The following is a 16,944-nucleotide window of genomic DNA, read 5'->3' on the forward strand; positions in this document are numbered from 1 at the left end:
TTACATCGGTACCGCAACGAAATGGCTTTCAAAAACTTGGGGTCCATCGAGGAAATTTTTTGCGGATCTTAAGTAATTGCAATTTAGAAAAAAAAAAACTTCTTCAGAATCCTCTATTCATCGAATACTAATTTTTTTTTAATGTTTCGGACATTTGGCTATATTATTATTCAATTCCAAAAACTGTCTTCCATGGACCGCGAGCTCTTCAATATCACACTACCCTCATATCTTGATCATGTGACTAAACATTCTCGACAGTAATCCTGCAATACATATATAGAAAATTTATCGCGGATCTTAAGAAATCGCGGTCCATCGAAGAAGTTTATTTCTTCGCAAATCTTAGTGCTAGTCCTAGAGGAAATTTACCGCAAAATGGCATAAAATCTTAAGAACACCGTTTGATAACTTTTTTTTTCACGACGATAAATTTATTTGTTTTTGTTTATGCGTTTTGCTACAAATTTGAGTTTAAAAACATGATTTGGTTTACTTTTTCGCTGGATTTTGAAATTTGGCTTCTCTTTTCTGAATCAGCAAACGAATTTACATCTGGGTTATATTTCGCGACAATGTCGTCGGGTCCGGTATACTTTTGTCAACGGCAATGTTTGGTCCATATCGAGCTCCAATGTCCACGAAAGCCGAAAACAGTTTCTTTAAACCACTGTCTTGAATTGTGTTAAACGACCTACAGTTTTTAATTGACCATTCTGTAGCTGCTTCTGTTATTTTTCTCTTCGTGTCCTGGTCTACACGTATGCACGGTTTTATATTATCGTCAGTTTTAACAGCCGCGATGTAACATTTATGGCGGACAAGATTCGTTGTGCAATTTTAATACTTTAGCACCTCAAATAATTTTCGGCAAACTGTTACACCTTGAATTATTTCGCCATCGCCGTCCTCAACCATTCCAAAGGTCTCCCAAACTTGACTCCGTCCACGTTTATTTAAAATCCTGTACTCACCGCACTTCAAATGGTTCTTCACAGCAACCATATCAATTGGGGAATTCTGCAATTGGTATTACTTGCTAAATATTTTTAAAATATCTGGAAACAAATTTAAGCTTACGTTTATTGAAGAAGCCATTATGGCATAGAACATTTTCCGCAGATAAAAAACAACTTTCTCGTTTAAATTTCAAAATTAAAAGAAAATTTGAATATTTGAAAATAAAATTCTTCACAGATTAAAATAACTTTCTCGTTCAAACTCCCGAAGCAAAGTGAATATAAATATTAAAAACTTATTATTAACTTAAAAGTGTTCAGATGACTTAAAAATCATAGAGTTCACTCTACGAATTCCAAGTGACTTGAACTTCCAAGTGACTTGAAATTACTTGCAAGTGGTACCACTCGGACTTACTCGTTTCAAGTCATAGAGTGATTTTTGACTTTAAATTCTGTGTACTTGGCTTACTTGACTTGAAATTTTGTTTTCAAGTTCAATTGAGTGAAAATTTCAAGTTCACTTGTAAGTTCTCACTTATAAGTACACTCATGCGTGTATTCCGGCGTACAGCATTTTTTAAATTTAAAATTCCCTTAAAAAATACTTAATTTAAAAATTAAACATCTTTAAAAATCTTTTTCTGAAAGATATTAAGATGTGCCACAAAGTTTCATACCAAATATTTAAATATGGGACGTTCCATGTCAACCCGGCCACCCCCCTTTTTTAACGGATTTTATGCCACTGGTTTCAAAGTGGGATCATATCTAATTCCTCAAAAGAGATCCCACTTTGAAACCAGTGGCATAAAATCCGTTAAATATGGGGCTTTCTGAGAAAAATATAATGGTATTTTTGCAGACTGGCCCTTTGGACGAAATCCTACTTTTAGACTTTAAAAACGCTATCGCTTGGTCATCTACGGTCTAATAAAATCTATTTTTTTTCTCGTAATCGGCCATGGAAAGACAGATTTTTCTGCTTTTGAACCATGCTAATTGTATCTTCCGTTCGCAGGATAAAAATGATTTTGTGTTTTCTTTTCAACGCGATTATACGGCGAAAGAGTGGTAACATTGACAAAATAGGTATGAGGTAAACTATTGGAAGCAAGTGGCTTTGCAATCAATGTGGTACTGTCCACATAAAAAAAAAAAAAAAAGTGGGATGGCCGGGTTGACATGGAACGTCCCATATCTCAAACGAGTCTCAAGTGCGAGTCTTCAAGTGCTCGAAGCTTAATCAGAAAAATATTTTTTAAAAATAAACGGTTAGAGTAAAAAAAAAATAAAAAACCGATCCTTATATTTCAATCCTCTATCGAAAAAAAAGTTTCGATTGATTCTGAGATTTCACCCAAATGGGCCTGTCACTTTTTACGTGGAATTACCCCATAGTAATCGTTATTGCCCGATCTATCCATTTTCACCATGATTTTTATAATATTCCTCAAAAATAACACTGTGTTCAAAACCACGTTTTCAAATCATTGACATTAGAGTTTTAGAATTTTTAAAAAATATTGTATCGATGATATTTGGTTTTTGAAAAATATCATTAATGATATTTAAAAATATCAATTTAAAATATCGATATATCGATGATATTTTCCATTTTTTCAAAATATTAAAATTTTACTGGGAGATGACTTCACAGGCTGCTCATGTAAAATTGACAGAAGAAATCGAAATATTTGTATACCCTTGCAGATAGTATTATAATTTCAGTCAGATGTTTGCAACGCAGTGAAGGAGACGTTTCAGACCACATAAAGTATATACATTCTTGATCAGCACCAACAGCCGAGTTTATCTGGCCATGTCCGTCTGTCCGTTTTTGTGCGAACTAGTGTGAGGAGTTAATAACTCCGCACAAATAAACACAAGAAATACATGGAGAACTACATGGAGACCGGCTTTTGGCACTTTGGATTTTAGTGTAGTGCCGTGTGCAGAGGGCGAAAGGTCGAACGGTAAAACCGCGGACTCTGGACCCTGAAGTGGAGAGTTGGAGAGAGAGTTGGGAGAGTACCAACCCAGAGAGAGAGAGAGCAAAGAGAGGCGTCAGAGCGAGACGGCACTAGCCTGAGGGAGAGACGAGAGAGCGCAGGCGTGCCGTGAGCAAGGAATTAACGGTACAGCGCCGCACTTTGGACCCTAGAGCGGTGCCGTGTGCAGAGGGAGAAAGGTCGAACGGTAAAACCGTGCACTTTGGACCCTGAATTGGAGAGATGAAAATGAGATTCTGAGGATTAACGGGACCCGGAGGCCTATATAAGCGGGCCCTGCGCTGGAGTCGGGACCAGTCATCGAGCATCAAATCGCGAGTGAACAACTTCTAGTAAAGTCAAAGTCAAGGAGATACAGCCGTGGAAAACCAGCAAGGAGCAAGATCGCTACGTCAGGACGTTCGGGACCAAGCAAGTCTCCGAATTGAAACACAGGTAGCTGAGGTCCTTCAAGGCAACGCACAACTTAGTCTGCAGAACATCGAGGTTGGCCGTAGTACCGACCATTCCGACTATATTGGCTGTAATACCGATTAGTCCGGCTACGTTGGCTGTAATACCGGTCAGTTTAGCTGCATTGGCTGTAAATACCGATCAGGCTAGCTGTGCCGGCTGTAACACCGACTAGTCCGGATACATTGGCTGTAATACCGATTAGTCTAACTGCGTGCGGCTAAGTTGGCTGTAATACCGACGGGTCCGACTACATTGGCTGTAATACCGATTAGTCCAGCTGCGTCGGCCGTAGTACCGATCAGTGGAGCAACACACACTCGACTATAGCGTTCTCTCTTGTTTTTTCATATATTCAAATTCAAATTAATATCAGAGTAATATCCCGCGTAACCTTAGCTAAACAGTAAACCCACCTAGAACGCACTCGTCTTAGCCCACCCTAGCACCAGTTTTTCCTCTTAGCTAACCTAACTTTAGTCTCACCTGAAAAAAAATTTTCCTTACTATACTTACTTACTTTAAATTCACTTTTTTTTTTAGTAAAACTTGTTTGTCATTTTGACCTTATCCTCACTAATGTCCAAACGAACCATACCTTTCTCATCTTCACCCTTCCCTTACATTACTTTTACCTTAACCTATTTAATACCTCCTTAATCGCAACTTAACCCCTAACCTCATCTTATTCCCACCCTAACTCCACCGTTCTGGTAGCCTAATTATATCATTTTGGTTAGCTAAGCGAATTCAGAGAAAAACTCTTACTCTTTTTTATCGTTTATTTCGAACAGATCTAACCGCCAAAAACCTTAAAAACATAAAAAAGAAAATATATAAAAAATAACACACAAATACCTTTATTATTATGCCCTGCCATGGAATCAGCCATGTCTCCTACTAGATTGACAATTCCTGCTCCAGTGCTTAATTTTGTAACTCCTAAGTCTATATGTGCAGACCTGGCCCCTGGCTCTCATCCTGAGCATGATCCTGGTGCCGTACAATTCAACCTTCCACAATCCGCCAACGCGATACCGTCGGTATCCTCCGTTATAACGGCACCGCCAGTATCCTCTGGTCAAGTAACGTCGGTTGTACATAATGTACATAATGGTCCTGGTTCCTCCAAAAGAAATCGCAGGCCCCTCCTGGCTGCGGTTAATAATGGTCATCCAGCAGGCGTAAACCGTAGACGCCTCGAAGCTGTAGCGCCACAAGCAATCATGCCAAAGAAGTCAATTTTTGTGTCTCGTCTAAGGCCTGATACTACCATTGACGAAATTAAAGGTCACCTAAGCGATGAGCTCCAAGCCTCTCCCGAAAACTTTGTTGTTACAAAATTTAATTTTGCTTACAAAAGAAAAGTTTCATAATTTAAAATAATTCTGCCTGATACACATTTTTCCCGTGCTTTAAATCCTGCACTATGGCCAGTTAATACGATTGTTCACGATTTTGTATTACATTATCAAAATGTCCGTGACCTTCTCAGTAAGCTGTCTAGATTGCATACTGACAGCGCTGCTTTCGATTCCAGCGTTATTGCCTTTACTGAGACTTAACTAAATCCCACGGTTTCTGATAATGAAATACTTACCAATAATTTTTTCCTCTATAGACGTGACCGTCCCTCTAAACGAGGTGGTGGTGTCCTAATCGCAGTAGAGTCTGAAATATCATCCCAAGTTGTATCCATTCCCAATGTTGGTGATATTGAATTCATGTCAGTCAAAATATGTCTTCCTTTTTTTTTTTTTTACGTTAGCATTTTATTTATTGGATCTTCTCTGAATTGAGACTAACAATAAGTATATAAAATCTTAAATTAAAAAACTATCTAACAGTCATGATGACTGACGCGAGATTAAAGGGCTCTAATAACTATTGCTGAGCTGGAAGGTCATTTCGTTGCAATCGGGTCCGGTATGAGACCCTGTCTAGCCCCCTGGCGAGTTGGTTTGGATGAGAAGTTAGCTTGGTGAGGTAGGACGCTTTTTGTTTTGATATTTCGTCTTTTACGGGCAGAATGCCAAGATCTCTGTGGATGTTGTCGTTCCGAACATACCAAGGTGCCCCAGTGATAGTTCTCAAGATTTTTGATTGTGCTCGCTGGATAATGTCGATGTTGCTGCTGCTCGCGTTTCCCCACAACTGGGAGCCGTATGTCCAGACTGGCTTAAGCGTTGAATTGTAGAGCAGGACCTTGAAGTCCAGGCAGAGGGGGGAGCGAGCATTTAAGAGCCAATGGAGGCCAATGGATTTTAGTTTTAGATGAATTTTCTTAGCTTCGATATGTTTCCTCCATGTAAGTCTCCTGTCTAGGTGAACGCCAAGGTACGTTACATCGCCAGCTTGTGGAAGTGGCGTGTTATTCAGAGTTAGCGGGGGACACGTTTGTCTGTTAAGAGTAAACGTCTCCACTACCACGAGGTGATCAGCTAGTAGTGCTGTTGCCTGAATTGGGCATTTGGACCGACTTATGATCGCGGTATCGTCTGCGAATGTGGAAGTAGTTAGCCGGACGTTCGTGGGAATATCTGCGGTGGAGAAATAGAGTTGGACCAAGGACGCTACCTTGGGGAACTCCGGCCTCTATAGTGTAATCGTCGGATGTTGTAGTGTTGCATCTCACGGCGAACTCTCTGTTGTAAAGGTACGATTCAAGTATCATATGAGTGTTTTCCGGCAGAATAGTTCTGATTTTGTTCATAAGGCCATCAAGCCAGACTCGATCGAAAGCCTGTGCAACATCAAGGAATACCGCACTGCAGTATTCTCGATACTCGAATGCAGACCGTATTTCCGTTGTTAATCTGTTGACTTGCTCTATTGTTCCATGGCTTTCTCGAAAGCCAAACTGATGTGCCGGAATAACGTTGTGCTCTTTCAGATATGGGATTATGCGCGTCAAAAGGCATTTTTCGAGCAGTTTTGACAGACACGAGAGTAAACTTATCGGCCTGTATGAAGCTGGTATTGTGTGATCTTTTCCTGGCTTTGGGATCATTATGATTACCGATTTTTTCCATTTTTGTGGAAAGTAGCCAAGTCGTGTAATCCCGTTAAAGAGTTTACAAATGAACTCAACTGCACAATTTGGGAGTTCAATTAGCATTTTCGCAGTTATTAGATCACCGCCTGGGGCCTTTTTTGGTTTCAATTGCTCGCTGATGACTTTTGCAACTTCGTTTGGTTGAAACTGAATTGGGTCCGTCTCAGTTTCGATTCGAATTGGCGGCGACGGTAGTGCGAATGAATTTGTTGCAGGGTTTGGCTGAAAGACATTTCGAAGGTGTAAAGCAAATGTACAAGCTCTGTCTTTGTCGCTTCTGGTCCAGCTGCCTAAAGAGTCTCTTATGGGGATTACTGTTTCGGACGGCGCACTTAGATTTGGGTGGGCCTTCCACAAGGGATGCTTGGTGCTGGTGGGTGAAAGTTTCTCAATGTACTGGCGTTGTGCTTCTACTTCTTCGTGCCTTAGGGCCCTAGTAAGTCTGCAACCAGCTTCCTTAAGACTTTGTTTCGAGGATGGCGATCTGCTGGTTTGCTAAGCACGCCTCAAACGTCTTTTCTCCAAAACAAGCTGTTCGATTTCCAAGTTAGTTTTGTGTTGGTGTGTGCGCCCATCCCTTCCTTGCGGTGTAGAGACTTTGGCTGCTGCGACGAGTACAGACTCCAGTGCATCGGCATAGCAGTCGATGTCCTCCTTGATGTTGAGCTGTGGAGTCAGTTCAATGTGGGAACATACGTACTTTTTGAACTTCAGCCAGTTGGTTCGATGCGACGTCAGCCTCCAAGGGTGCTCGATTAATTCCGGGCTTTCAAGAAGAGTTATTAACACTGGTGAGTGGTCCGATGATAGATCCAAAAGCGATTTTGCAGATATTAGATTGCGAGAAATTTTTTTGTCACAGCAAAATCAATTAAGTCAGGTAGTTTTCTAGGATCTGTAGGCCAGTATGTAGGGCTGCCTGGCGAAACGTAGTCCAGTTTGTTGCATGTCTTGATGAGTGCATTATATAGTTGCCTTCCTTTGGGGGTCACAAGGCGGGATCCCCAGTGTGTGTGCTTGGCGTTGTAATCTCCTGCTGCTATGAATCGCTCTCCAAGTGAATTATAGAAGTCCATGAATTGGTCTTCGGAGACTGTAAAACGGGGGGCAGTAAACAGCGGCAATGGCAAGGTTGCAGGTGCCCAACTGTAATTTTATCCATGTAGCTTGCAAATAACTTTTTGCAAACCTTTGGTGAAAGTGGTGTTTGATGCGGTCTCTTATTAAGATGCCGGTTCCGCCATGTGCTTTACCATCTGGATGATCTGTGCTGTAGAACGTGTATCCCCGTATTTGAAAATTTTATTTGCTGATGAGATGCGTTTCTGCCAGCAACATAACGTCGATGTGGTTTTCGTTCAGAAACTGACTTATTTCAGGTTTATGCCGTGAAACACCGTTGGCGTTCCACAAGGTTATTCGAAGACTAGGCATAGTTTATTTGGACTGCTGAGCTGCGAGTATTTTTAACTAAATGTTTTGGGTTTGCACAAGGGTTTGCATGGTGGTTTTCATGAAGGACATAATTTCCATCATATTTTGTTGCAAAGTGATCATCAAAGTTTCCATGTCACTTTGGGGATGTCCCATGGCCTGCGGGATGTTATCCATTTTCGGTTCTATGTGAGCTGTGCCTGATTTTAGAGCACTGGCGTAAGAAATGCCGTTGGTGGTAATTGAAGGGCCAAATGAAGACCTGGCTGCTTTTGCGAAGAAAACTTCCGGTGTCGTTTGTGATCTCATGTAATTGTTCTGTGTGTTCTGGTAGCGTGCCGTTGTCGTTCGTTGCATCCGACTTTTTATCTCCTTGTAGACTGGACAGCCTCTGTAGTTTGCTGTGTGGTTTCCTTGGCAGTTTACACACTTTTTAGTGAGAGAGTCTTCCTTGTTGGCAGGGCAGGGCTCGGAGTCGTGGATGTTTCCACAAGCTACACATACTGACCTGAGGGTGCAGTAACCCCTGGTGTGTCCGTATTCCTGGCAGTTCGTGCATTGCACTGGCCCGTTCCGTTTGTGCGGCTCTTCTACTGTGATCCTACGATGCAGCAGGTACTGCAACTTGTAGATCGGGTGCACTGTGTTTTTTCTCAAAGTTCTGCTGCCTGGCTCCAGCTCGACCTTGAATAGTGGTTGCGGCTTCTTGTTTTTGTTCATAATGTTTATAACATTTTTTGCACAGAAACCGTTTTCTTTTAAAGCCTCTGTAATTTCGTAGGGGGTCACATCGGGTTCTATTCCCTTAAGCACAACTTGCAGGCCTTTGCAGCTTTTTAGCTGGTACGTGTAGTAATTCTTTTTGGCATCGTTTAAGTACTTTGACACTGCTCGGAAATCGTCTTCAGTTCTGGTTTGCAGTTTAGTTTCACTTATATTCCCTTTCATAAGCGGAATAACATGAAAGCTATCTTTTCCGACTAGCTCAACTATTTTGTTGACTAGGGCATTCGAGGTCTTCTCCCGAATAAAGATAGGTGGCGGCTTCAGTTTCCTTGGGGCTAATTGTTCAGACTCTGTTTCGTGCTCCGCCAGAATGGAAAATCTATTTCCATTTAGTGGCCCGAGATTTTCAGGGCCTTTGCTGGTACGGTTTACTTTGGGCTTATTGCCGTCAGAATTTTTTGAGGGCGTTAGCTTGCGCTTGGAAATATTTATGTAGCGATCCATGCCTGTCTGCATGGCTGAACCCGCTTGCGGATTTGTCATTTCTTCAACCGTAGCTTTGTTTTTGCCGTTTGACCCGATTTTTGCACTTAATAGTGTTATTGCTTTACCCGCTGCAGAAGAAGAGAGTGGAGTCGTTATTGCAATGTTGGCGACAGAGGCCGTTGTAGTTGACGTAGTAGTTGCTGTTGTTGTTGCACCAGGTGACTGAAGCTCGGTTGGAGTTTTGCATTGCTCACTCCATGGCGTTTGAGCGTTGAGAAGCAGGGCGGGAGAGCAAGAACTAGCTCTCTGGTTTTCGGCGGTCAGTAAACTTGCATTTTCCTGCACTTTCGGTTCTAGAGTATTATTCGTAAAAGAGAAATAAGCATTGTTGCGGGCCAAAGAAAGACGACGTTTGTCTTGCTCTCTCTGCATTTTTTTCACGGGCTTCGTCTTGTTGTTTTTGGCGTTGAGTGCGCTGATCCACGTTCTTAATCATTTGCTTATTGTTAGTGCGTAAAGATTAATTAATTAATTAATTAAAACTTTAGTTTACAATATGGGCGGTTCTTTTACAAACCGAACACCTTTTATTGGCTCACATTTTTGATTTGCCTAAAACTTTTTTTACACGTACTATTCGGAAATTAAGTAAACACGTGTATCAGGATTTGACCGAAAAAAAAATTATTTTCCTAGTTAGAATTTTTTTAAGTGTGACAAAAATTGTTAAATTTGAAAAAGTACCCTCTCATTGAAAATCTGTATCTCCGGTTATATGAATCCAATTGACTTCATGTCTTTTGCATTAATTCCTCTAAAACCTCTCCTTTCAAAATAAAATTTCGTAAAAAAAAATTTTTTTTTAATTTCTTAAAAATAAAAACAAATTAAGATTTAAAAAAATTGTTTAACTATTGCCCCCACAAAAAAAAAATTTTTTTTTATTTTAATACTTGCGCCATATTGTTAGTTACAATCGGTTTTTGTAAAAAGTTGGAGCCACTTTTAGTTTTTAAAATATCGAATTTGTTTTAGCAATGCCTCGGCTTTTTTTTATGAAAAAACGTCGCAGCAAGTAGATCTACTCTCTCACTCTTATCGGATCCTAATGGAATTTATGTTTTCTCATTATTTACTAGTCCTTTAACAATTGTTAATGATTAAAAGTTAAGTTTTAAGTTTTTTGACAATTCTGAATGACAAAAAGTAAAAAGTCATTTTTTAATCAATTAAAAACTTACAACTATTTATTTAACCGTCTATTTAATAGACAATAATTTTAAATTTATTTTATTTAATATTTTTTTATATTATGTAATTTATTAAACATTTTTAAATATTTTTTTTTAAGTTTTTAAAAAAATTTATTTAATAAAAATAAAAAATTATAAAATTTAATTAATTTTTTTTTTTAATTTAAAAATAAATATTTAAAAATGTTTAATAAATTACATAATATAAAAAAGTAATAAATAAAATAAATTTAAAATTATTGTCTATTAAATAGACGGTTAAATAAATAGTTGTAAGTTTTTAATTGATTAAAAAATGACTTTTTACTTTTTGTCATTCAGAATTGTCAAAAAACTTAAAACTTAACTTTTAATCATTAACAATTGTTAAAGGACTAGTAAACAATGAGAAAACATAAATTCCATTAGGATTCGATAAGAGTGAGAGAGTAGATCTACTTGCTGCGACGTTTTTTCATAGAAAAAAGCCGAGGCCTTGCTAAAACAAATTCGATATTTTAAAAACTAAAAGTGGCTCCAACTTTTTACAAAAACCGATTGTAACTAACAATATGGCGCAAGTATTAAAATAAAAAAAATTTTTTTTTTTGTGGGGGCAATAGTTAAACAATTTTTTTAAATCTTAATTTGTTTTTATTTTTAAGAAATTAAAAAAAAATTTTTTTTTACGAAATTTTATTTTGAAAGGAGAGGTTTTAGAGGAATTAATGCAAAAGACATGAAGTCAATTGGATTCATATAACCGGAGATACAGATTTTCAATGAGAGGGTACTTTTTCAAATTTAACAATTTTTGTCACACTTAAAAAAATTCTAACTAGGAAAATAATTTTTTTTCGGTCAAATCCTGATACACGTGTTTACTTATTTTCCGAATAGTACGTGTAAAAAAAGTTTCAGGCAAATCAAAAATGTGACATTTTTTTTTTGGCCAAATCTGTTCGGTTTGTAAAAGAACGGCCCATATGCGATTAGCATCGCGAAACGCAAGACCACGCCGTTCTAAATTTTCGAACGTTTTCAACTGGGTGAAAGATTGTTTTTCTTTTGTTTTTCCGGAGCGCTAAGAAAACACGTCTACACGCGACCGACAATGAATTGGTAAAATGAAAAATTTGTCTTCCTAACTGCAACATATTTGTAACCTGCTCCTATATTCCTCCATGCTCTGAGGCTCCGATCTTTATGCGACACCTCTCCGCTATCCAGAATATCTCCTCATATGCCTCTGACTCAGACCATCTTATAATATTGGGTGACTTTAATATTCCGTACCTATCCTGGTCTCCTTGTGTCGATCTAATTGCCCTAGTTCCTGGTGATTAAAACGATTTTGTCGACGGTCTTATTGACTCATCTCTTGGTCAAGTTAACTCAATTTCCAATGCGAGTGGAAGATTTTTAAATCTTATTTTTGTGCCTGACCTTTGTGATGCCATTGTCACACGTACTTCTCCATTGACCACTCCTGAGGACTCTCATCATCCTACACTCCAACTATCCATTAGTGGCATTTTTCGTGTACCCAATTCCGTTGAGGCCCCATTGCGGACTCGTTGCTTTCGGCATGTTAATTATTTGCAAGTGTCGAGATCCCTATCTTCAGTGGATTGGTCTTTTCTTGATAGTCTTCATGTTGATGAGGCCATTTCAACTTTTTATAATGTCCTTTATTCCATATTTGATGAATTAGTCCCTTCCACAGTTGTTAATAACTCAAACAGCCCTCCGTGGTCTTCCAAACACTTGGCTCACTTAAAAAATATAAAAACTAAACTTTTTAAGAAGTTCGCCAAAACAGGACTTCAGTCTGATTTTTCCAAATACAGCGTTGCTAAATCCAATTACTTCCTGCATAATTCTGAATGTTATAACAGCTACCTTCTACGCTGTAAAAACGAATTTCGCAGCAATCCTAAATTATTTTATTCCTTCGTCAACTCAAAGCGCAAAGCTAACAAATTTCCTCCATCACTATAGCTAAATAATGTATCTGCATCGAATGATCAAGATATTGGCAACCTGTTTGCGGACTTTTTCCAATCCACCTATTGCAAAAATAATACCGGAATCAATTGTAGCTACTCCTACCAGCTACCCCACACTGACGCCATTTTCAACCCTCTAATTGATGAAGCAGAAGTTCTACGTAGCCTATCCACGATTAAATTATCATTCTCTGCGGGTCCTGATATGGTTCCAAGCTGTGTCCTCAAACATTGCGCCATACCACTTGCAGTTCCATTAACTATGATTTTTCATAAGTCGATTGCTACTGGCACATTTCCATCTATGTGGAAAGAATCCTTTCTTACTCCGCTACATAAAAAAGGTAGTAAATCTGATATCAGCAACTATCGCGGCATAGCCAAACCTAGTGCTATTTTTAAGCTCTTTGAAAAACTTATTTGCGACCAACTGCAGCACCAGTGTCGCTCCTTAATATCCTCTAAGCAGCATGGTTTCACAAAGTACCGGTCTACAACAACTAACCTGCTTGAGTTTACGACCTTCATTAGTCAAGGCTTTAAATCCACAATGCAAACTGATGTTATCTTTACTGACTTTAGTAAAGCCTTTGATTCGGTCAACCACGAACTACTGCTCCACAAGCTCCTCCTCCTCGGATTTCCTCCAACTCTACTGACATGGCTTCGTTCTTATTTAACAAATCGTACCCAAAAGGTCCAGTACAACAGCATTTATTCAAAAGCTGTTTCCGTATATTCGGGTGTACCACAAGGCAGTCACCTCGGTCCTTTACTATTTGGCTTATTTATCAACGATCTTCCTCAAGTAATTAAGTTCTCCAAAGTACTTATGTTTGCGGATGATGTCAAGTTGTGTAAGCATCTGACCTCACCTAGTTCCTACATGCAGCTCCAGCTCGACTTAATAACCTTCAATCCTGGTGCCTAGTCAACAAGCTTCTGCTTAATCCAGATAAATGTAAATCCATGTCATTTTATCGATCCAATCCATATATTTGTACATACTCAATAGATCACTCTGCACTTGAACGCATTGATACTGTTCTTGATCTTGGTGTCCTATTTGACCACAAGCTTCGTTTTAATCGCCACGTCAGTACCATCTCCAATAAAGCTAAATGCTTATTAGCATTCATAAAACGCTGGTCTAAGGAATTTGATGACCCTTTCACCACTAAGCTCCTTTACGTCTCTTTAATTCGTCCTACACTTGAGTACTGCTCCAGTGTTTGGTCTCCACAATATGAGCACTATCAAAATATGATAGAATCCGTCCAAAAGCAATTTCTCCTTTTTGCACTACGAGGCTTAAACTGGGAGGAGGGACGCCGTTTGCCTTCTTATAGAGACAGGTGGCGCCACTTGGATCTACCTACCTTAAAGGATCGTCGGACCTGTTATGGTGTGATATTACTTCACAAACTCATCACTGGCGCCGTCGACTCAGTTGATCTGTTAGCCACCCTCAATTGGAACGTTCCTTGCAGAGCTATTTGCCGATTCCGTCCATTAGCACTTCCTGTGTGCAGGTCCAACTACTCCCGTTTCGACCCCTACCGAATCCTATGTGATAACTATAATGAACTTTATCACCTCATATCCTATGAGTGCTCTGCCAAGGCTAATTCGCTAAAAGTCATTGCGTTCCTGTCTTCATCGACTTAATAAGTTCTCCTACTTTACAATAAAATTATTGTTTGTTTTTAAATTTATGATGTATATAATATTAAGTCTATTGAGCCTAAGTCTACATTGCTTTAAATAAACAAATAAACAAAGGCTACGGCCAAAATGCTTTAAGCGAAAAACGGATCCGCTCGCAGTGCCCCAATGTCGGCTGGGAATCAACAGCTGGAGTTAAATATTTTCGAAAATAAGGAAATTTAAAAAAAGCACCTAAAGCTCACAAAGATTATAAAATGAAAGACCGATTTTTAAGGGGATACGACCACAGCCAAACCGTAAGAGCTAGAGCAGCCAAGTTTTTGCGCAGTATTCCATTGGGGGCGTAGGCGCCCAATAAGGTCAGACATGTCCCCCCAGTGGCCCCAAACAGCTCCAACATCCATATTTTGAGCAAAAAAAACATTAGATGTACTAAGCTTAACTTCTAAAGTGGTTGGAATTTCGAAATTTTGATTTTGCCCTTCCTCCTTTAATTTGGGGGCTACATTTAAAATTAACTTTTCGATTTAAAAAATCTAAACCGCTGCTCCGATCAAGATGATTTTTAGCTCAATAGTTATTCTATGGCCCAAATGCTTAAGTAAAATTTTTCAAGTTTCCATAATTTTTTTTAAGTACTTTTAACGAATTTATTTAGATTTTCTAAGTTATTGCGTTGCATTTTGCGGATGCCAAGAGAGCGACGGCCGAGAAAGCAACAGCCAAGAAAACTGACGATGGGGAGGGGTAGGGCTGTGTGGAAGGGGGAGGGGAAATGCTTAGGTTTTATTTTTCAAAAAATATTTTTCCTTTTGTAGCAGAAGTAAGAGCCTTATTTAATTTCCACCATGGAAGAAGATACAAAATTACTAATTACTAATCTTACATTGATGTTGCTCCATCTTTGTAAGAGCGAGACATCTATAGTCCATGCCAGCATTGCCAGACTTCTACAAAGGCAATTATTTTCTACAGCTGTTTCATTCCCGATTAGATTTCTGGCGACACCTTTTAGCTTTGTTATACCCGTTACTCGTAGAGTAAGGAAGGAAGCGTTTCCGACCCCATAAAGTATATATATTCTTGATCAGGGTCACTAGCCGAGTCGATCTAGCCATGTCCGTCTGTCCGTCTCTCCGTCTGTATGAGCGCTGAGATCTCGGAAACTACAAAAGCTAGAAGTTTGAGATTTCCCACACATATTATTGGGCTTCCTACGCAGCGCAAGTTTATTTCAGCCGAGCGCCACGCCCCCTCTAACGCCCACAATCGCCCACTAACAATTTTAAAATGGGTCCTGCGCCCACATCTTTGAAGATTTCCGAGAAGTATAAATGCAATTTTGTTGTGTATATTTATACCTATCGAAATGTAGAAGACATTTTTCAAATCGGACCCTTCATTAAAAAGTTATACGCAATCAAAATTGTTTATATATCTATCTCCCTCGCACTCCCTTTAACTAAGTAACGGGTATCTCTCCTGGTGCGCTTCGCCACTACGTGGACTATAACCACAGTGATAGCATTTGTTTTTTTTTTTTGACTCAAAGAAATAATTTTAGAGACTTTTAATTTACCCTTTTATATCATTCCTAATAGGAATTTCCTATTATATGAAATTGAGACTTGCATGCATATATGTTACAAATTTAATTATAGTTGCTTTCGTCCTATTTTGGAAGAGATTTCTATGACACACCATATACAAATCAGAGACTGTTTTCTAACCATACGTTCTTACAACAGGTTTCTCCACGAAGCGAAAATATGGAACTCAATCACAGCCTCCGAACTCCTCCACAACGATATCCAGCCCATCGAATTCAATGCACACAGAGACATCTGAAAAGCTAAGTAAAAAAGAGCAGCTCAAGCGGGCATTTAAGGAATATGGATTTTCGATTGTGGCCTTCCATATAGGGATATCACTAATTTCACTTGGAGGTTTCTATGTACTCGTATCTAGGTAAGGTTATTTTAAAACAATACAGAACGCACGTTTATATTAAAATAAGACAGAACGCTATAACCGAGACTACACTGGTCGACAAAAAAATAGCCCAAGAATAAAAGCTACTAGACCTGATTTTACTGAAGTACTTTTTGTCACTTTTTTTCATCCATAGTAGCCTGATATTTTTAATGTATTGTGTGTGTACGGGTATAATTTCAACAAGGAAAATATGAGGCTACTATAGATTGAAAAAAGTGACAAAAAGTACTTCAGTAAAATCCATTGTAACTAAAGAAGTGGAGGTCGCCCAACTTTGTGATTGGACACTCTTGAAGTTAAAGGTTCAAAGTACCATTTCCGATAAATTGTGGCTCTGGGCTACTAAGGGTTTTCTTGCTATTGAGCCGCAAAAAGTGCCTAAAAATCGAAAATTTGGAACTTTGACCACGGATTTCTCAAAACGGCGACGTGGTGGAAAGTTTCCAAGTATGAGGTAGTAATCTACAGCTAAAATCCTTTCAGGTTTTGTAGCCTTTAGTCGTGGGCCAAAAAAAAGTCATGATTTTGTCAACCTGTGCTATCAGTCACGGACGCAGGCCCTCTCTGTGGTGAAATCCTAAGCAAAATATGGTTTTCAATTCTTTTTGACTAATAGATACCCGTTACTCAGCTAAAGGAAGTTTAAAGCTTGAAGTTATGCAAGCGGCAAAACGATTGTTGTTATATGTCAAGGGATATTAATAAACTAAAACAAATCGCGTTTATACTTTACAAAATCTTAAACATACACTACACATATTTTAAGGGCGTTAAGACTGATTGTGGTCTTTCGATTGGGTAGGTTACTGTGATGAATGAATTTTGTAGCGTTTATTCTTGGGCCAAGAAAAAGTCTTGATTTTGTCAACTTGTGCTATCAGCCACGGGCGCAGGCCCACTCTCTGGTAAAATCCT

The 16,944-nt window shown here is 39.0% G+C and overlaps 1 protein-coding gene and 1 long non-coding RNA gene across 3 annotated transcripts in view; one reads left to right on the top strand and one right to left on the bottom strand.

Annotated features, from left to right (window-relative positions):
• Nucleotides 1-16,944, top strand: part of LOC138912699 (protein FAM210A) — an 84,635-nt gene that overhangs the window by 27,981 nt on the left and 39,710 nt on the right. The window contains exon 3 of one of the 2 annotated variants that reach the window (XM_070213954.1): nucleotides 15,783-16,002. The exons of the other annotated variant lie outside the window; for it this stretch is intronic. Coding sequence (XP_070070055.1) covers nucleotides 15,783-16,002 — 220 coding nt within the window. The remainder of the gene's footprint in view (nucleotides 1-15,782; nucleotides 16,003-16,944) is intronic. 2 annotated transcript variants of the gene reach the window in all.
• LOC138914953 (uncharacterized) lies at nucleotides 631-1,355 on the bottom strand. The gene is made up of 2 exons (XR_011420655.1): nucleotides 1,081-1,355; nucleotides 631-1,020 (listed from the first exon to the last, which is right to left on the bottom strand). It is a non-coding gene; the product is annotated as an uncharacterized lncRNA (long non-coding RNA).

This window comes from Drosophila takahashii, chromosome 2L, assembly GCF_030179915.1.
Source record: "Drosophila takahashii strain IR98-3 E-12201 chromosome 2L, DtakHiC1v2, whole genome shotgun sequence".
Lineage (NCBI taxonomy): Eukaryota > Metazoa > Arthropoda > Insecta > Diptera > Drosophilidae > Drosophila > Drosophila takahashii.